Below are 21525 nucleotides of genomic sequence, written 5' to 3'. Positions count from 1 at the left end.
ATCAATCATACATTTATTCAGTGTAGCCTCTAACCTCTCATCTATTACAGTTTTTAAATCCCTGCTCTCTTCTTTACACTTTGCCCTGGAAATCAGAGCGAGGAGATTTACAGAAAATCCTGTCTTTCAGGTGAGAAACTAGAATTAATCCAGGCTCAGTGTACAAGGCGGCAAAAACACAGTTGATATACCATACTTCACTTTCTAAGACTCACTGTGTCTTATATAAAGATTAATTATTATATAAAGATGTGCACTACTTTCATTGTGAATGGTTGTTCCATTAAACTACATTATGTAATATATTGCTGGGATGCACAGTGCACTGTGACTGCTTCCCATTGGAAATGAAAAGTAATATGACACATTTTTGCTCAAACACTGCCTCCTAGTGGTCACTTAAAGTAACACATATATTACATCTATTGATCCATATTGAAACTGGTCTCACTCTATAAAATCATTACTAGAGCTAAAAAACTATAAATAACTACAGCTTAAAAAAATGTCCCCATGCAATCCCCATTTTTGTTTCCAACCTTTTAATTTCACTCTTTTCAAATAAGTCAAATCCGCTTTGGATAAAAGTTTAATTCACAAAAATACATTGACCAATATAATGAAAATGTACTAAAATGTACTTTAATAATCCATAAAAGCTGGAACATCATTGACAGAAAAACACAAGAAGCATTATTAGAGTTGGTTTAGTATAATATATTTCAGCTTCAAGACATAGAAATCAATCCTTATTTTTCCCCATATTTCTTCTATAAAAGACCCATTTTTTTCTGAAGCATTATTATGCAAAAAATGGCATTAGAATATATTATGGGAGCTATGAAATCCCAGTGACTGAGTATAAAATTAAGTCACATCAGAGAGAGATATCTGCAGAAGAGAAGTCCATGAACAACAGGGCGAACAAAGAAAAAAAAATAATAAAAATAATAAAAATAATACATATAGACCTTTGATCTATCATCACTGACATGACAGGCATGGAAAATAGGTGTATGGCTATAAAAAATTTCTCACTTTTCCACTTGATTTCACTTGAAAACATCTACACTTAATAACTGATGCATTTTTTTCATGCTCGTTTTTGAAGAATATTTATAATCATACAACTAAAAAGAGGTCAACTTCCATGTCTTTCAAATACAATATTGATATTGAAAAGATGAAAAATACTGAATCCAAGTTCTAACTTTGTTTTCCTTCTTAATGTTATTTTCTTTTTGTTAAACTGTCAAAAAATAAATGAAAATAAGGGGCTGCTCTCTGGCCATCTAGGCGGCTCATGGACACTTTTTTTTAATATACTATCAGAGGCATTGCTGCGCTTTTATCATCATCATCAGTTTGTGGTGTTGTTGTTTGTAGGTGCAGAAATGGAGACTGTCCGTTCAGGGTTCACACTGAAACTGAGACACAGAGGAAGGTCCTCGGAGGCGAGAGGCCAGAGTCTTCTCTCTCTCTCACTGTCTTTCTTTCTTTCTTTATTTCTCTCTCTCTCTCTCTCTCTCTCTTTCTCTCTCTCTCTATCTCTCTCTTTTCTCACACTCTCTCTCTCGTAGATCATCCTTGTCTTTGATAGGAGCAGTTCAGTCAGCTGATTCACCGTTTATGGCTGATGGAGGGAGGGGGGGCAGGGCTGTTGGAATGCTGGCACGTTCCAATCAGGGCAACAGTTCTTCATTACAGCATTTCTGGAAGACAGCACAGCGATTAAGTCCTCATTTCACAAGACATCAACATTTAGGTCCAGATCCTGATACCCACCCCCACCCCCCACCCCCCTCCCCCACACACACACACACCATTTAAAAGCCCTTTAGCACCACCTACTGGCTGTTCAATAGTATTACAACTTTGTGAACAAAACTATCAATAGGAGGAAAACGTAGGAGGAGAAAAAAAGGAGCCTCAAAAAACATGTTTTATCTCATTTTGAATGCTGGTTCCCCATTACTAATCAAGCCGATATTATCTTCCAGTCAGCAGAAAGTGAGGCAAAGAGAAGGATAAAAGAGGCCTGTGTTAAGAGCTGGAAGCTTAAGAAAGCTCTGAGCACATTGAGCTTTGTCCTGGTCGAAACCTGTGAGCAGCTGTTTTTTTATCTTCTAAGTTCATAAGCTGTGATGCATCTTTCAAAAAAGGGAGTATGAGGCAGAGTGTCAAGTGTTTTGAGCTCCATAGGGGGGTATCAGAAAGTATACCAGCAGGCTGCAGGATACACGTGATGGTGAAAGATGTTTGTGAGGCACCGTTGTGGTCTACCATATCTCAAAATACGTGATTTCCTGCTTTGTGGCTCAGTTGTTGCTGAGAACATCAACTGTAGCACCTCGATTTCCCAGGCCTACACGCCCTTTGCTTGCTAGCCAAAAAAGAGTTGAGTAGTTGGGAATGCATGACATCAGTAAACTTAATAGAAAGAAAAAAAAAGTACATGCATAGGATTAACTGTAACCAAACTGGCACCTTGAGTTTCATTCACAGGACATGCTGCCACCTCGTTGAGGTAAGAGGCACCAAAGTTTAGTTAACTTGGCTAAAAACCATCATAGCAACGTCATGCACTGTGGAAATACGACTAAAAAGCAGGCACACCTGTCTTGTGGGGGAAATAGGTCAAATGCTGGTTTACATGCCAAAAAAACTTAAGGACACACTTCCGATTTATCAGAAATGTATCTCAAAATACTATAAAGACACACACCTCCTTTGAAAACACTTTATGTATGGTCCACAAAGTTTTTTTAAAAAGTGACCATATACTGTACCATGAAAAAAAACTGCAATATTATATTTGGATATTTGGCACCTTAAGAATCAAAATGTTATCAAATCATGAGGTCCCTCCTAACTCCTGTTCCCAGCAAATACAGTGACTAAAATAAGAGACTGATTCATGGATCCTGAGGTCAGCATGCTTGAAAATGGCCATGTTGCACAAAGTGAAATGTCCCATTAACTCTCTCTCTGTCTGGTCCCAAGCTGGCACTGTAACCCCTCTCTCTGTCTCTTGTACTGCACTAGCTGGTGTGTTGGGAGCAATGGAACAGTAGGGGCTGTAATCCCATTAGTGTTGGTTCATTGAGCTGGCCAGCGTGTGAACGGGGAGGGGCAGACACCGCCCCGGGGCCTGCTGACAGAGGCCCCACTCTCACACACTCTGGACGGCTAAACTGACCAACACAGATGGATTCAGACGAGGAACGCAGTGGGTGGTTTAGCGACCCTGATGTCTGGGCTGGGCACAATGGTACTGTCTGTTTCACTAATCCGCTGTTATCAGTAATATCAAAGTTTTATTTCCCCCCGCCCGCCCTGCAAGTTAAAAGTAACTGAAGAAGGTCGATATAAAATCTCTGCAGTTGTCTGTGCTTTGCTGAACTGGCAACAGTGAGATTTTGTCCTGACGCCGCTGCAAGTAATGTGTTAACAGTGATTGTGATGTCTTCTGAAGGACTGCACGCTCACAAAAACACTCAACACTCCCACTCTATTTATTACATCTGCACATCTGCATAATTTCATATTCCACTTCACTAACTTTCAGTGCTATTTAGATGTTTCTGCTTTTTATTTTTGGACATCATCCGGGTATACTAGTTTTACTTCCCATTTGTCAATGCTGGTAAAATGTGCAAAGACCACATATTCTTCAAAAATAATATTCTTCACCAATTTTGTATTGATCGGTTGAACCTCTTCATTCACGGACGCTGACGCCTTATTTTGGGTGTTCAATACAGTGATGATACCAGATAAATAGTTTGTCTAACTAAGCACTGAGCCTGCACACTCAGCACAAACAGTTCATGTTTGGACACAATCAACTGTGTAAATATGAAGATGGCCACAATGACAGTGTGATAGCCAACTGATACTAAGGAGAGGCTACTTCTAACAGAGCAAAGTCTCAGACACACCAACACCATTGACACGTCTCTGAATTATAATTATATATTATATAAATGAAAGACAAAGACGTGTTAAGCTTCAACTACCTTCAATGTTTGGAAAGACCGAGACTCGACTCCACGTGAGGCTGGATGCGCATCATAAGATCTCACAAGATCTTTTCAACTGACTGAGCCTGAACTGAACTCATCTTCTGGTAGAAACTTTCCACATTAAGATGGAAACATTCTTTACTGTGTTGGTGAGGTCGGATGGGTTAATTGGGGTTAAATCTTTACAAGAGCCCACAGTGACAAGCAGCTAAAATAAGGAGTATGCTGTATAATAATTTACACTGTGAAAGGACTGAAGTCTGCTTCACTGCTTATACTGAAACAGCTATTCCTTTAATATGTCTGGTGATGATGCAAATCAATAAGCAGAACTACTTTATCACATTGATGCATGGTTCCTGAAATACCAAAAGTACAATAAAGTGCATGAATTGTTTGGTATATAAACTAAATCAATGTTTTTTCTGTTACGGGTCGACAAGAATAAGTCGCATGATTTACTGAGCCTGACTGTTTCCTACTTCCTCAAAACCAGCGTCCGGCCAAACTGTAAAAAAAAAAAAAAAAAGACAAAAAAAAGACAAAAGCAGTGAAAAAAAGTGAAAAGAAAAAGAAGAACCGATTCTGATTTTCATGGGAAACAACCTACTGACAGATTGGGATTTCCTCAGTCATGCCCAGCTGCTGGAGCCTGCTGAGGTCCATTTTTAAATCAAGCCATCGTACAATGACTCATTCATTCAACAACAATGAAGATAAAAGAAAATTGAATAAATGCTAATAAAAGCACTTCACACTTTTGAAGCCTGACTTAGGGATGTCCACACCCATTTACTGGATCTGTAATTCAGCAGCATCAAAGGAGATGTTTTTCCTGGTCGCAGGATGCTAACAGCACTGGTTTAAAAAAAGTAACGAGAACCTCCTACACACACATAGTACAAATTTTGAACAAGAACAAGATGTACAACCAATCTCATCACATGGAATAGTTAAATAATATATTTTAAACCCAGACTGCAGAAGTATTACACTAAATCAGTCACTAAAAGTCACTGGAAGAAGTAGAAACAAACGTTTTTATGTGTCATTGGTCCAGTTTGGTGAATAACAACAGGTCAGGTGTTATAAAATGAGGTCACCATTAGCCAGGAAAGTTAGCTTTCTTCCTAATACAACAACAGAACCTGTATTTTTTATGTGATATGTATTTTCTCTCCTTTCACCACTATTTGTACCATCTGTTGTACCCCTTGCTGCCTGGAGGGGGGGCTCTCTCTCTGAATTGCACCTTCCAAGACTTCCCCATTTTTCTCAGGGTTCTTCAGGAATTCTTCCTTATCTTCTTAGCGAAAACCATGGGTGACACTACGTAATATTAGGCTGTAAACATGAACTTGACTTCACTGCAGGTAAACATACTCCTAACAGACTGTGATGAATGATGAACTACAACTGATGTCAGCAGCAGCATCTTAGAAAACAAACAGTAGGTAAGATCAAAGCTATTACGTAACACTAATTAACCTGACAGCCTGCCAGTGCATCACAACCTCATGAATACACACGGCTCTGTATGACAACTGTTATGCATTATGAAAGTTATGACACACACACACACACACACCTGGCTCAGAGCTGCTGCAGGGGCTGGTTGGGGGGAGGGTCTTTAAAGCAGGACACAGTTGGATTTCTTTTTCGCCTTCTTCTTTTCCACTGGCGTTTTCCTATTTATCTGTCTGACCAAGTCATAGAAGATCTAGGAGAGACAGAACATACAAAGAAGAGAAAAATTAGAGCGGTGAAATCATCCCCCTTTTTTTTCTACAATGGCAAATTAACACGCTGCAGCACATAAGCTTCACCTGTAAATGAAAAATTCATGTCACCTTTAATACAAAGCAGGTTTAACAGTGTAGCACTGAGCAGCAGGTACAACCCAACCTACATCTTAGATTATCCATTGTTTGCTCTGTTAATACAAACAACTGTTGATGAGGTTACTCTTCATTAAATAATTACAAGTCATCATTTCACGTCATTCCCTGACAGATCAATGTATTACTTCTTTTTTTTTTTTTTATTACTGCTGTTTGATGATTGGTTGTTTACAATACGTGCAGGGTCATTGGTGGTTTGTTTCTGTGCACACTCACATCAAGGACGTTGATCTTTGACTTAGCAGAGGACTCTAAAAAGGCACAGTGGTTCCACTGTCTGGCCAGGTTCTGACCCTGCTCCTTCCCCACCACACGCTCATCCTCCAAGTCGCACTTGTTCCCCACCAGGATCATCGGCACCTGAGGAAAGATGAGAGAACAGTAAGTATAACAAAATACATCTCCCTCTCTCTTTAAAATATTGGACCTATTTATACAGCGGTGAACACAAAACTATTATCAGCACTTCAAGAAGAAAAACAACAGATCTGGAAAGCACGAACAATGGTGATCAAAGACAGATGTGCCTGACATTTATTTTAGGTGCAAAGTCCATGTGTTTATAAGTAAGACCATAAAAATAGAGAAAAGAGAGGAGTGGCAGAGAAGGAGGGGGGAGATGAGAGAGGAAATTAAGAGTTAGACAACAGAAAGGATAATAGAGAAAAGTATAAAGAAAATAGGAAATGGAAATCAAGAGATGAGAACAACGAAGGAGTATAGTACAAGTTATGGCTGGTTAGCATTTGAAATGTTTTTAATACTGGTGCCAGTGAGTGTCAGTACAAGATCCAAAGCAATATCCTTGAGATACAAAATTCAAATAAAAACACACAAAAAACTGTTTTTTCTTCCAACAATGAATAAGCCAAAATTCTCAAAAGGATCAGAGTTTATTTCCATTCACCTGTTTTAATGTGAATCTAAGTTCAAGGTTTGTTTTTTTATTGTTTCACTGTGGTGAGAAAGGTGGTGCATCAATAAAATCAGCATGTAATAAAACACCAATAGGGAATAGAAACAGACTGGTTTAAATTCAGACTTGAGTAAAGCAACTTTCAGTGCCTTCTGTGTAAAGTTACCAGTATACATCCTATGCACACACAGGATGTATACTGATCATTTTCACAAAGTGCATTTTGAGCTATTAAGCACTTTGAAAAGCTAACACAACGGTGACAAAAAAAAGATTTTAAATATGTATATGAAATAGCAAAAAGGCAGGTTCTTTTTATTTTGTTTCCTCGGAAAGGAAATCCTTTCTCACGATGACAGAAAACTACTGAGATGAAGCACAGCTGGTTTTGGAAACTTCAAAATACCCAACACTTCTTCTTTCTGTTCAAACAACCAAGGTTGAAAAAACAAAAACTGTGCAAGGAAGAGTGAAATATTCTGGGCAAAACTTCAGCCCTAACTGTCACAGTGGGCAAAGACGGAGCAGTCAGGGTGTCGGGATGCGTCTCATCCTGCCTGCTGTTTCCTGACCAACTATCTAGGGAGCATGCTGGCCCGGAGGAAGTCATGGCAGCCCCGCCCAGCCGGGATAACATCGCTTTCCTTCCTGAATGTTTTCGAACATTTCAGCTGGATTCCATGCTCTGAATTACATGATAGTGTAAGACTGTTTGTTTGTGTTTGCGCGTGTGTGTGTATGTGTGTGTGTGTGTGTGTGTGTGTGTGTGTAGGCATGCAGTATATTAGATCATATTTCAACTTAGCTTAACTATACCACCCACTGTAAAGTTGTGTGACAATAGAAATAAAGCTTCAAGACTAAAGTGAAAGTTGTAGCAAGAGTTCAGCATTTTTCCAGAAGTTAACAGGATATTTGTGTTTGTGGTACAGCTTAGCAAGCAAGAGGCTTAATCAACTAGTGGAAAATTTTGCAGGCAGCACAGCGGGCGCCAATAATATATCAGTTAGGGAAATCTATTTGTGGTGGGTCTGTAACAAATAAATCTATGAATGGGAAATCCTGCCGTCGCTCCCTTCTTCTGGTCTACAAATGTGCCCCCAGATGCGTTCTGTGGATCTGGAAAAACTGGATATTTGTGAGCAATATGGAAGCATCCTGACATGTGCTAGCTTGCTTGTACTTCAGACCACCTCTGACCCACAAGTCAGCAGTGAGGCCACGTTCCACCAGAAAAAAGTATAGGTTGAATATTCCAGGGCTCTTTCTTCTTTCTTTTTTTTTTTTCCTTCTCTTGGCTGTGGGGCAGACGACAGGAAACTGGGATGTTTGTATTAACCCCATGGAGGTTGCTGCTTGATGTTTGATATCCAAACAAGCCCTTGTACTGGACTGCTGAACGACATTTCTCCCAGGGGTCCTGGGAGAACCAGTGGTATGCCCTCCTAACACAAACTCTGAGCCAAGCTGGGATGAAAAGGATGGAGAGAGAGCAATGGAAGGATGGAGGTATGCAGGGAAGAAAAAATGTTCAGTGTCAGCAGCATACAAGGCAGCAGTAGCCTAATAGAAGAATCCACGCAGCTCACAGAGAATCTGTTCAGACACTGTTAACATGCTACAGACAGGTCCTATCCCGCCCACAATGGCATGCTAGCGATTGGATTGCAGGAAACACAGAACAGGAGAGTACAGAGTTGCTTAAATGAATGGAGCCACTACTTCAAGTGGAATGGTGAGTCACAAGCATGTCAGTCAGGCATTAGTACCATCCTAGTCACACAGGCAGAGACAGAGATGGCCCTGAAAAGTCATAAGACCTCTCTTACATAAGAGCCGTGAAGGCAAGTTGGGGAAGTGTGCTTTTAATACACTGGTGACTGCTCACTTACTTTATTCTTTACTCCTAACGACTGTTTTAAGGAGAAGGAATTTGGCCCCGCTGTGTTTAATGTACAGTCATTAAAAGCCTTTTTTAATTGAGCTTGGCATTATTAAGTGTGTCTGTACATTTTGCCAGCTTTGCATTAAATGGTGCGTGGCAGAGCTGAGAATGAAAACAGCTGCAGCAGCAACTAGAATGTCTGCTTTAGCTCAACAATGGTTTAAAAGCTTTATCCAAATAAGAAATCTGTCCTCGTGGTTGAAAAAAAAAAGAAAACATGTTAAGTATTTCCTTTGGTTGTGCATTCCTGCAAGCAGCAAAGATAAACAGATGTCACGACCATTATAGGTAAAGCCTTAAATCACCACTGGACTGATAGCTGACAGAGTGGGCATAATAGCCTGATAAACACAATTGTTAAGATTGGGGACATATTCAGAAGGACCACAGCTCTAGGAGAGGTATGTCAACTGTTTCCTTGCATGTTGAGGAGCCACCAATCCTGCAATCCATCTGTTAGCCTGAGGCTAACCTCAGTTCCTTAACCACGGAGGCTCTAATGAAGTACCGCAGCCTCATGATCCAGTGTGTTTTTGATGAGCTGAGGCTTTCCTTGCACATCATCCCTGACAGTCCAATCACTCACACAGAGTGCCAGACCGCAGTAAGACCACAAAGCAGGCCATAGAAAAGAAGTAGAGCACAGGAACAGGCGCTGAAAAGGCCAGTCAAAACAAAAAAGCAGAGGAGTATATTGTCACAGATATAGAGGAGGGGGAGAAACGCGGACCGAGTGGTATAAAACTTCTGCACCAGGCTGGAGAGGAGCTTCATAGATGGTTGACAAGGAACAGGGAGCAAGAGAGCGAGAAGGAAAGAGTGGAATAGAGGGTTATAGTAACATTCATTCCCTCCAGAGATCACCAAAAAAGGGCATCCTAGATCCTGCTGACGCACTATCTGCCCTACCAGAAAGGGGATTGAGGGCTTACTCACTCCAACAGCCTCACAATCTACCAGAGATACAGAAAACTGGAAGTGTGCTGCTGACAAACAGCAAACTAAGAAAATAATGAGATGACATGTCCTCTTTTATTAGAAGAGTTACAGATTCAAACCACAGGGGTATTCAAGGGAGAAACGACCTAATAATACATGAACAAAAAGCAAAACTAAAGCTTGAAAATCCCCTAGTGAGACATTTCCTGCTTTTTACTGGAACCAACAGTGAGAGCCGTTGGATGAGAGGTGAAAAGCCAACGTCTAGTATCTACAACCAAGTCCAGTTGCCCTCAATTCAACCCTCCTTGGATAACCGTGACCTGGATGGCTGAGGATCCTCACAGACAGTAAGACCATTACCTAACTGGGGACTACAGCTCTGAGTCCATGTTTAAACACAGATGAAGTAATCAAACCGCCGGGACATGCACCGCACTAATATTTGGTTTTTGCTGGGTTACGCACAGTACACAAGAATCACTGAGTGCTTTCACACGAGTGCTTTCTCATTGTTGTCATACAACAAACAAATGACACAGTGACAACACCTGCATTATGTTGAGGTAATACAAATCAGTAATTAACTGGCATAAGATGCAATGATTGCGGCATTGAATGGTATCCATGGCAACAGTGCGATCAGTTCCCCTGAACAGTGTAGGCAGCTGACAACACGGAAGCATGATAATTTTAACCGTACTCTCTTTTCTACTACACCTGTTGACAACAAACTCATTCAACCATGGTATGAAATAAACGTTTGTTATTAAATCTGTGAAACTGATCTGATGTGAACATACTTGTACGTGTGCGCGCATACTTACGTCCTCTGTGTCCTTTACTCGTAGAATCTGTTCTCTCAGGTCCTGGAGGTCGTTGAAGGTGGACTGTGCTGTGATGGAGTATACCAGGGCGAAGCCTTGGCCGTTCTTCATGTACAAGTCCCTCATTGCTGTGAACTGCTCCTATAAAACAGAACATGAAGAGGAAGAAGAGGCCATGAGCTCAGTCATATACCGGTTAACATTTATTGTCCAAGTACATTGCATGTAGCAAGAAATCACATTGGCGTGGCCTGCTTTGAGATTCAGTAGATAAAGTGGATGCAGTGACAGATACAGGATCTGTCTTCAGGTTTTCCCCTCAGCATACTACTACTCACAGCATTGTGCAGTGTGGAATGACTATCAGCACCACTATTTCCACTACAAACATGCATGAACATGTATGTTGCTCATTCACCATAATCCTACATACACATACAAGAAGCATACCCACATTCTTCTAACACTCAAGTTTTTACTTTTGTGCAGCACTAATCACATGTAAACTAGACTTAGAGTCTACAGCCACACTTCTGTTCATTCGGTGCTTTGTGCTAAATGTTGACATATCTTAATTTAAGTGCTAAGAATGATGAGAATGCCGCTGTTTTTCATGATAAACCAAAGTACTGAATGAATTACAAGGGAGTTAAAGTCTGTGACAGATAAAACATTTCATTACACACCACAAATGTAAACTTCATGGTGGCACTAGAGGAAAAGTCAGAGGATCAGCAAAGTTGTGAGGATTCATCATCTGGACATCTGGACAAAATGTTATCTTAATCCATCTGATACTTGTTGAGCTATTTCAGTGTGGACCTACTGACACTGCCATCCCTGGAGCCACACCACTAGCATGGCTGAAAAATAACATCATAGCATGCAAAAACTGGTATGGCATGCTACGATTATGTGTGTCAGGTCATGTCTGAACGGCATCTCAGCTGATCAAATATTTTAATCCAATTCCAGCTCATCGAATCACCAACAACTTTTTTGTTTTTCATACGGTTTCCCATCACCTACAATTTCAGTGTTCAATAGAGTGACTCAGTGAATACCTATAGGCAGCTTTTAGATTGTGGGCATCGACAGATTTCAGTGGCGTAGAGTTCACTTACTGTGCCGGCTGTGTCGAGAATTTCAAGCATACATTGCTGCCCGTCTACCTCCACTTGCTGTAAGAAAAGAACAAATGGTTTATGTAACTGGCACAAATATTGTAAAGCTTCATTTCAGGTCAACGGTCACACATTCTGTATTTGAAAGCTTGCATGCAACAAAAACCAAGAGAGGAAACAAACCGAGGGAAAAAAGTAATAAATGTAAAGACACAGAAGGGAAAAAAAAGAAAAACAGAACAGAGAGAGAAACAGAGGGATGATGTGAGTTACACGAGAGAAAACAAGAGCACAATATCATGACGTGAACCTGCAGAGCAGCTGCTTGCAATCAGCTCATTCCAGGCCAGCAACTCTCTGCTGCCTCTCCCTCCTCCCTCCTCCCACGGGACACTCACCTTTCTGTATGAGTCTTCTATTGTAGGGTCATATTTTTCCACAAAGATTCCCTGTACAAACTGAACTGTCTGTAAGAGAAGACACAGAAACAAGGCGAACCGACATCAGATCAATGTGACCTCCCATCCATGAGAGTAAATGTGGCTGAACTATCCTAACTGTGCTTCAATCAGCCATCTACAGTAATCACAACAATTCAACAGGACATTGAGGAAGAGGTACATTTTATAAATATTATAATGTGTCAGTGCGGCCATGATGCAGACATAGTGACACTGACGTCACATATACATGTAATTAAAAAGTCTAAGTTGGACTGTGCTACATACAGCACTGCGCTTCATGGCAGGTTTACATTAGGGGTACACCGAGTTCGTCTGATAACATCTTAAAGTCTAAACATGTCAGCCTGCCAGTTCGAGGGATTAACCTGAATCTGACACCTGGTCGAAGTTAGCTAAGCAGAGCTCGCAACATTTCACAGACATTTGTGGTCTCCTGATAAACAGCTGGTGACACGTAATTGTTCCAGATTTTGTTCATCAAACCCCATCAAAATGTGAAAATAATTCAATCTGAACTATTTGGGTGATCATTTCAATGTTTTTAATGTAAACAAGTGCATTTTTTCTTTATATATATACAACCAATGTCACGCATAGAAAGACTAAGTTGTGTTGAAAGACTAGGAATTACAAGCACAACACAACAAGCCAGCAGCACACACAGCTAATTTTTTTAACTGGTTTAGATTACTATAAATCTAAACACTTGTCAGGAAACACAAGCGTGCCACCTATAAATAATCAGGAGCAGAAAGTTAAAATATTTAGAGGAAAAAAATGAGGAAAAGGACAGTTTCGTATGTGGTCTTGTGACTTCCTATAACAAAAATCATCCTTCCTGATTTGTCTTTTCACACACAGTTTTCTCCTAAAAGTTTGTCTACTTGACTGACAGTTATCTGAAGCTACTTTCACACATGCACTGCAACGCTGAACTTATCTGGACATTACCCGGAGGAGCTGTATGTGAACCGGACATTAAACGGACTTTACCCTGCCAGCTCACTTGTACAAAGTCTGTGTAATGTCCGACTGAGCCCGCGTGTGAATAGAACAGGTCTGTTGATGCTGTTTATTTCATGCAAATGGCACAAAACCAGAAGAATACAAAAATCCAAGGGTCACGAAGAAGGGTCAATTAGTATATTTGATAATATTGCTGATATGTCCAAATACATGTAGCACTGATAAAAACACGAAGACAGTCATCATTATGGAGGAGTAGCCTCGTCTGCCATCTCCATGTGCTGTGAACAAAACACTAAATTCACACACTGTACTTTTTTTGCATCATGTCCTGCCGCTCCACCCAGACGCCTCCACCCGTCTAATTACTATTTCCAGAAGGTGAGAACTGATCTGATACTCCTGTTGTTTGGTACATGTGTGAAAGTGCAACTCCAGACAATGTCCGGACCTGAATCTCCAGACATCATCTGGAGTTCATGTGAGAAAACAGCTTCAGAAAGTCCTACAGAGTCTTTAGGAAACACACTGCTGAGGTGTCACAGAAGGGGGAGTACAGGGCAGGAAGCAGGTCAGGAGGGAATACTCACCAGAGCGGACTTGCCCACACCTCCAGAACCTAACACCACTAGCTTGTATTCACGCATGGCGGGATCGCTTCACCAGACAGCCAAACAGTCTGCTGTGGACAAATGGGAAAAGAAGCAAAGTAGAAAAGACAAATTGAGAAAAGGTGTGAAAAAAAGAGAAAGAAAACATAAAAAAATATAAAAAATAAAAAAACACGATCCGTTCAAAGCAACTTTCTTCTCGAGCGAAAAACTAAAGGAATTTTTCCCAGTCTCGTCTCTGAGTTTTTCCCACTCCAGAAAGGAAGGATTCTAGTCATTCCTGGAGGTTATGGACAAGAGGCAGCACAACAATGGAGGGAACACCCATAAGTGGAGCTGCTTCAGGGTGGAGGAGGTGAAGAGTATGTGACCCCTCTCTAATACAAACCAGCTGTGGTGTGTACGAGTGCGGAGGGAACCGAAGGGGAGATGATACATGGATCTGGCAGATATTCCTCTTATGACACAATCATCTGGCTTTCACACACACCAAAAAACACACCCTGCTGTCAGATGTTTCAGTCGCTCACTCACTTTTTGGTGTTTTAAAACAGCAACATAGTGTCAGTCCTTTTTTTCCTGACAAATAACAGAAAACAGCTGAGGGAAGCGGAGACTGCGAATGGGGAGGAAACTGTGAAATCACTGGAATATCCCTTTAAGGGACGTGCAGGCTTTGAATCACTGGCACACATTGTGGCGTCGAGTCAGTTGGGTTAGCCAACTGGGTCACTACAAGTTGGGCTACGGAGATGGAGAGACGGCTCCACTGAGGTTCAGTTGTAGTTAAGTGAAGTGGGGGAATTTCTGCTCCTTTTGTCTACTTTCTGACTTCATGATGTATCAAGTTATATTTATGTAGAAAAATGATGTTCAACACCCTGCAGATGATTGATTGAAGCTACAAAATGTACCACCATACATCTCCAACATGTCTTTTCATGAGAAAGAACAAGAAATAAAAAGGCGAAAACTAGCCTTTTTATTTCTTGTTCTTTTTTTTTCATTTTTCTGATATTTTAATAGTTTATTTAACTTAAAAAGTACAGCGCAAAATATATTTATATATCCATTTATATAAATAAAACAAAGTGTGTAGAAATGATTTATCCCTTGTTTAAAATTCACTTTTTGTAGTCTACTGAACATAAATGAATCTTCTTGTACTGAAAATAGAGAATAGACTTGAGTATAGTTGACTATTATGGGTGTAGCAGTTTGTGTATTCGTCCCGAACTGTTCAGTACAGGACGTTCGGCTCGGTTCCCTCCCTGACCCAAACAATTCCTGCCAAAATATTTTAAAAATCCACTTGTGCCGACTTACAAGTAGCACACTCATGGATATATATATATAGTTTTAGGAGCTTCAGTATCTGTGTGGTGCCATCCTCATGCCTGACTGTGCCCCAATTTTCCAATATTGATAAAAGCTTTAAATCTGCTTGTATTTTTACATCATGTTTCTTGAAGCCAGCTGATGCTTCAAATAAAGAAAACTGGGTCCTGAAGTAGACACTAAAACTTTTGGGTCACGGGTTGAAAAGTGCAGCTTGTTGGCATGACGACCGTATTGAAAATCAGGTCCCCATGAAGACAGTATACCCTCGCCTGATAATCAAACCCTTTTGGAGACCATGAAAAGCTAAATCAGCAGCCATTCTGGGAAGCAGATGATCTCCCCCTCCTACACTGTTCTTTTTACAGCATGCTGCATGGAAATACTCAGGGGGGGTGGCGCAAAGGACTAAGGACCTCCAACTTCAATCACAAGCAGTGACCATGTAGGATATGAAGCCCCGACTGTGAATAATTCATATTCGCTAATCCTCTACTCACAAAGAGAAGTTCTCTGTGCACAATTAAAGGGAGGTGCCGTTTGGGGGGGGGTAAAGAGAAAGAGCAGAGCTGCCCCGAGCGTCGTGCAAACACTCACTCATGTAAACATTCAAGTACAGAGTCAAGAGCACGTGCACAGCGTTACATATACGACGTCGAGATGGACAATGTCACACTTAGATTTAGGCTAGGCTTCACTTGTCAGATATCTGCACGTCATGTTTCTTCCCCCCCCCCCACTAAGACGGATGACGTCAGGAGCCCACTTCTGTGGCAGCGGCTGTTAGATAATCATGTGACCACTTCAGAGGTCGTTATAGAGGGCATATGCTCCTCCAAAAAAAAAGTGCACCATCAAATATTTTTAAAAAAGACCATGAGTAAAACATTCATGACGATCTGGTTTAATCAGTGGTTTGAGGAGTCTTTTTTTTTTTTTTTTTAAGTCTATACATTTCGGGTACACGAGGTTGAACTAACATTGACCTGCGCTCGCCTCACACATCAACCCACCTCCTCACCGCACATATACGATACACGGGTCATCTCGTGTTAACGATAGTTTCACACATGATTCATTCAAGAAAAAGAAAGTGAAGAAGAAGAACTGAGAAAAAAAAAAAACGTATAGTGCTGCGTGTCAGTTTAATACCTGTGCCGCCAACTGTATTTCTACAATTTTGTTTTCTTTCTTTTTTCTTTTATTAATACAAAACTGAAATAATGAGCTCTCTTTGTAGCGTTTAATGTTTATATTATTGTTATTTTGACATGTACACTTTAAGTAGCAAATGTCGTGTCAAGAAGAGAACTAATAATAGAGATTATTCTTCTTTTTAATGTAGTTGTTAATACTATACTATAAAAAATACAACATAACTAATGACCATGAACTAAATGTTAAGACAGAGAAATCAAAGTCTCTTTTGAGCACTATAAAAATACAATATGACCCACCTTTGTAGTATCATTAAGCAGCAGTTACTTAGAAGTCTTGTCCTTGCTGAACCTTTATTGCCCTTTTTATTGATCCGTATGTCATATTCTGACCTAAAAACTCACCTCTTCACTTAAGGCCTTTAACTATCTAACTTTCTATCAGTCATCTTCACACTGATGGATTTTCTTTACAATGTTATATTTTACTTGATACTCTATTTATTCTGTGTTTTAGCTACTTTTACTATATAATATTTTTAAATTAGTACTATTATTATTTTCTATCTTATATGATATTAGTGTTTTTTGGGGTTTTGTTCCATCGCTTTATGCTCTTTTTAATGTGTAAAGCACTTGGTGGTAGGCTTTACACAATCAGGATTTTTGGGGCCGATCACCGATTAGTGAGTTTAAATAAACCGATCACCGATCCGATCACGTGAGGGAGCAATATGTGTATTTAATTTACTGTTTGCTTTAGTATCCCTTTCGGTGTTTTTCTTTGTCCACGCTCTGTTTCTTAAACTCAGCATACTCCTCCTTATGTTCCTTATCCAGGTGCCTGATTACATTTGTGGTGTTGAAACATTTTGCAGATGCTCCCCCACGAGGTACTTTAGTCTTGCACATATTTCAAATAGCTTGTGTTTTATCTGTCTCATTTACTCCAAAGAAGTCCCACACCACCGACATGTTTGTTTGAATCCGACAGCTAATCATTCAAGATAAAAAAAATATTGTCCGTCACATCGTGACAGGGCTCAAAACTAGCTGTCGGATTCAAACAAACATGTTAGTGTGGAACTTCTTTGGAGTAAATAAGACAGATAAAACACAAGCCACCTGCAATCTATGCAACGGGAGCATCTGCAAAAAGTTTCAACACAACAATGACGACATTGATCGGATCATCGAATTAAAACATTACAGCCGATCTCACAAATTGCATAAAATGCTAAATATTGACCAATCCGTTATAACTGATCAGATCGGCAGAAAGCCTACTTGGTGTCTATCTTCTTGTTGCAAAGCACTTTGAGCTGCATTTCTTCTATGAAAGGTGCTACACAAATACAGTTGTTATTATTATTATTATTGTTGTTATTGTTATTATTGTTGTTATTGTTATTATTATTATTATTATTATACAAGGATTCACAAATCATGTGAATAAAAGAATAACTTATTACTGAGCCCAACATACTGAGCATGCTTCAAAGCACTTGAGTGGAAGTGAAGGACAAAATTTCTCAGCTTGAGTGTTAATTGATGTTCTCCAGAAAGCCAAAGTGACTCTTCTTGATGTTTGCCAAGACACAAAAACCACCGTCTCTAACATGTACAACCTCACTGATCTTAGGCTTGAACTTCCGCTACATGTTCAATTAGTCAACGACACCTGTACCCCTCTCTCTCTCTTCAAACTGATTTCCTCTCATAAAGTAGCGACAGCCTTTCCTAGAAAAGGTGAAAACAGGCTGCCAAATACAACTGAATAGGATGCTCTCGCTCTGACATCTCGCTCTGCATACAAACTTTCATACCAGGAAAACTACACATGGTGCTGTTCTCTCTCAACCGACTGCCTACACACAGATGCTCGCTCACAACCGAGGCACACAAACACACACACACACACAAGGCCATTTAAGGACATCTCCCTTTAAAACCAAACCTCTCCCTTTTTCCACTGCCCTGGACTACAAACTGTCATTCCCAACAAAACAAACATGCTGCCGCGTCGCTCTCGTAGTAACCCCAGCAAATAAGGAGTGAGGGAAAGCCACACGCCACAGAAAACATGCTCCACCATGACATCACTGCATCACTCACCGTCTACGGCCAAAGGTATGTATCCATCTATGGCTGGGAGTTGGATGAGGTAGCGCTGCTAGCAAGCCTGCAGCGAATGTGAGTTCGGATGAACTATGCCTCAAACTAAACAAAACTCAAATTAGAGTGCAGGCGATCGGGCAGCAACATTCACCATTTCCTGGTCAGGCAAAGCTAATCTGACAGTGATGAAGCTGTCACAGCGACTGACTCAGCAGGGTGGCATGATTGACAGCCGCCTTATGTCTCTTCCACCCAGTGCGGATGATGAAAATGCACACATCCGATGGTTAAGCAGCACGCTATCGACTCTTCTGCCAGCTTCTTATTTGGCTGCTTGCTGACCCACATGAAAATTACAGGAGCTACGCTGATAAGAAAAAAAACCCACAATATCAACTTGAGGTTTAGGGACAGAGAGAAGAAAAAAAACCGTGTAAGACACAAAAAGTTGTTCTGGTTGGGATGTTTTATAAAATGTTGATACGCTGCTGGTTACTCATTACCTCCACCAAAACCACATGTAGCATGTTCACACCAAGCTAAGCGAAAAACCACCAAGTTTAGGGAAATAACCCAGAAGCTGCTGTCAGCAGTAAACCTGCCAAAGGAAGAGCTTGTAAAAAGAAGACAGAGCTTTATTTTACAACTGATTTCCAACAAATATCCTAATAACAATAATAATAATAACAACAATAATAACAATAATAATAATAATAATAATACTATGTTTTAGAGGCTGTTTAGGTTGTTGAGTTGGTCGTTTTGACTCTAAAAGCAGCTGCTGATATCCAGAGACATGTATTGAAAGAGGAGCTGCACAGTTTAAACTAAAATAAAGATGTATTGTTGTGTTGTTGAATCATGTGCTTGCCTGCAGAAAATTGCACATTTTTGCAAGTTAGGGTGACCTTCTGCACACCAAGTAAAACACTGCAGGCTAAATAATCTTTGGGTTAATGAACTGTATGTGTCAATTTAACACCGTCTCTACTTTACCTATAATTAACACCAAATAAAACCGTTTTTTTCCAGGGAACTTCTCAGGAAATTACTGAGAATTTACAGACTTGTGAAAGACTTTTTTTCACGGTGGCAACGACTATGATGATACTTTCTGAAGAGGTGGTGTTCATGTGTGATGTGATATCAGCGTACTAAAATAACTGTATAAAACAAGACTTCTGTGTAATGAGGATGTTTCTGATGTCAAACTTAAAAATAAGACTTTGAGCACTAATATGTCCATCACTCTGAAGACAAAACTAAGTTGATGCATGTTCAGCTCTATCAAAAATCTTCATAAGAAGAAAAATGACTTCACATCCTCCTGGTATCAACTTGCATACTTCTTACATTTCTTTTCAGGTCCATTGCAAACCTGAATGTCCTCATGAGTCAGAGCAAAACTGCGAACAGGCACAGAAAACACTGCTGTGACTTGATTATGACAAAGATCTGTAACTGACGAACACCATCAGTAGAGCGCATCTGTGTTACTGGGGCCTTGACCTGTAACCACATCCTCTTTCCAGAGCGCAAGAAGGCTTCATGCTGATCGGATGGAAAAGGAGTAGCTACCAACTAAAATAGCCTCTTCCAGTCTCTGTTCCTGTTCAAGACTCCAGACAGCAGGCTTGCATGGCATAGACAGAGACAGAGGGGGATGGTGGTGGTAGGAGGTTTATAGCCTGTATCTCATCATCAAACCTGTGGTGTTAAGAGATTCAGGGCACAGGATGAGACAGATGTGTCATTTCAGTCAACACAGGGTGGCAAATGGGGCCTTTTAGAGGTAGAGAGCCACCTTCTTTGCAGGAATTGATGGTGTGCTCTAATATGATCATCTATAATTAATAAAAAATGACCTGATGTGTGTGTATGTTTGTAGTTAGAGGATTAGGGCGCACACACACCTTTCTAGTCTCACGTCACACTGCAAGCACAAATATCCTGCAACAGGCTGTATAGGAGAAAGTCATATGAGCTCTTTTAGGTTATCTCACTGTAAAAATCTACCTAATTTGCTTACGGCTGTAGCATATGCTTATCACTTATCACCTCCAGGTCATGCTAAATCCCTGCAATCTGTGGCTGGGACTGCTACACCACACATACACACACACACACAGAGAGAAGAGCAGTCACACTCCATAACATTCATCAAATTACAAAAGACAAAGCTTTACAAAACATAATCTATAATCCTTGAGGAGAGGGAGGGAAGGGGAAGAGGGGAGGAAAGGGGGGCTCATAAACAACCTAGCTTCATATACCAGCAACTACACTAAGTCCCGTTATAAAGCTGGTTAGCAAAATGCCGCTAACTAGCTCGCTTTAAGTGGCAGCGTCGGGCCGACAGACACTTCACCAGCAGCTAGCCTCGTTAGCACGCAGCGCTAGCTAGCATTAGCCGGACACACCATTATCACCACTACGGCGTTATCATCACACATAACAAAAAAACACGAATATTACAAACGCAAATAAAAGCTCAATTATTAGAGGTTTTTAAAAATAACCCTCCTTGTGTTGTATTCAGTCGGAGTAAAGATACTAACCCGTGTAGCTAGCAGTACCTGCCCTTCCGTCTGGCCTTGACTTAAAATGGGGAGTGCTCGTTTTCGGAACCTACTTGCGGACAATCCTTCTCCGTGTATCCGACACATGTAACACACAACGCCGGGGACTCCTATATATCTATATCTCTCTCCTCTCAAGTGCCGACTGCTCCTGTTTTTATCCTTCTTCTCCTTCTTCTTCTTCTTCTTCTTCTTCCCCCCCCCCCCCCACACACACACACACTCACACAACCTCCACCTACCCTAAAACACACAAATGACTTTATTCGACCCCCTCTCGTGTGTGTGTTTTTTAGCAGCCAAGTAAAGTTTTTCTTTTTGTACTTAAGGGGGGGTTAAAGTATTTGCACTCACCGTTTCTCGCTCCGCTGTCTCTCTCGCTGCTCCGCAAGTGTCAGCTTTGCTTCTGTGCGCAGCAGACGTCACTCCCCACTATTTCTCATTTTTCTTAAAAGGGCATCGGCCACTCGTCCCCTGCATCATTTGCATGATAACGGAGCCCACATGAGGAATTACATCCACACCCTCATCATCAGCATTATTATTATTGTTACTAATGCATTACAAAGCGGCTACTCATGTTTATTTTTAAAAAGCACGAGTTCAATTGTGGTT

The 21525-nt window shown here is 40.7% G+C and overlaps 1 protein-coding gene across 3 annotated transcripts; it reads right to left on the bottom strand.

Moving 5' to 3' along the window:
- Nucleotides 1-620: 620 nt before the first annotated feature.
- Nucleotides 621-21349, bottom strand: LOC128354919 (ras-related protein Rap-1A-like). 3 transcript variants are annotated; one of them, XM_053315028.1, is made up of 8 exons: nt 21265-21349; nt 13698-13789; nt 12076-12144; nt 11678-11734; nt 10554-10694; nt 6143-6286; nt 5614-5745; nt 621-1712 (listed from the first exon to the last, which is right to left on the bottom strand). In XM_053315028.1, the coding sequence occupies exons 2-7, from the start codon at nt 13752-13754 to the stop codon at nt 5656-5658; spliced, it is 558 nt and encodes a 185-aa protein (XP_053171003.1). In that variant the 5' UTR covers nt 13755-13789; nt 21265-21349; the 3' UTR covers nt 621-1712; nt 5614-5655. The 3 variants fall into 3 exon arrangements, with proteins under 3 accessions (XP_053171003.1, XP_053171002.1, XP_053171004.1); XM_053315027.1 differs by having other exon boundaries at nt 13698-13786; nt 21265-21319; XM_053315029.1 differs by lacking the exon at nt 21265-21349 and adding an exon at nt 18329-18425 and having other exon boundaries at nt 13698-13786.
- Between the last annotated feature and the right edge of the window lie 176 nt (nt 21350-21525).

The sequence above is a fragment of the Scomber japonicus genome, chromosome 3, assembly GCF_027409825.1.
Source record: "Scomber japonicus isolate fScoJap1 chromosome 3, fScoJap1.pri, whole genome shotgun sequence".
Taxonomy (NCBI): Eukaryota; Metazoa; Chordata; class Actinopteri; order Scombriformes; family Scombridae; genus Scomber; species Scomber japonicus.
This window is presented reverse-complemented; position numbering and strand designations above follow the sequence as displayed.

Bases quoted from the DNA above. Each gene is read 5' to 3' on its own strand.
- LOC128354919 (XM_053315028.1), bottom strand. From the start codon at position 13,754: ATGCGTGAATACAAGCTAGTGGTGTTAGGTTCTGGAGGTGTGGGCAAG. The intron at 11,735-12,075 runs GTGAGTGTCCCG...CTTTTCTTACAG, and splicing joins TAGAAGACTCATACAGAAAG to CAAGTGGAGGTAGACGGGCA. The intron at 5,746-6,142 runs GTGAGTGTGCAC...TGTCTCTCCTAG, and splicing joins CAAAGATCAACGTCCTTGAT to ATCTTCTATGACTTGGTCAG.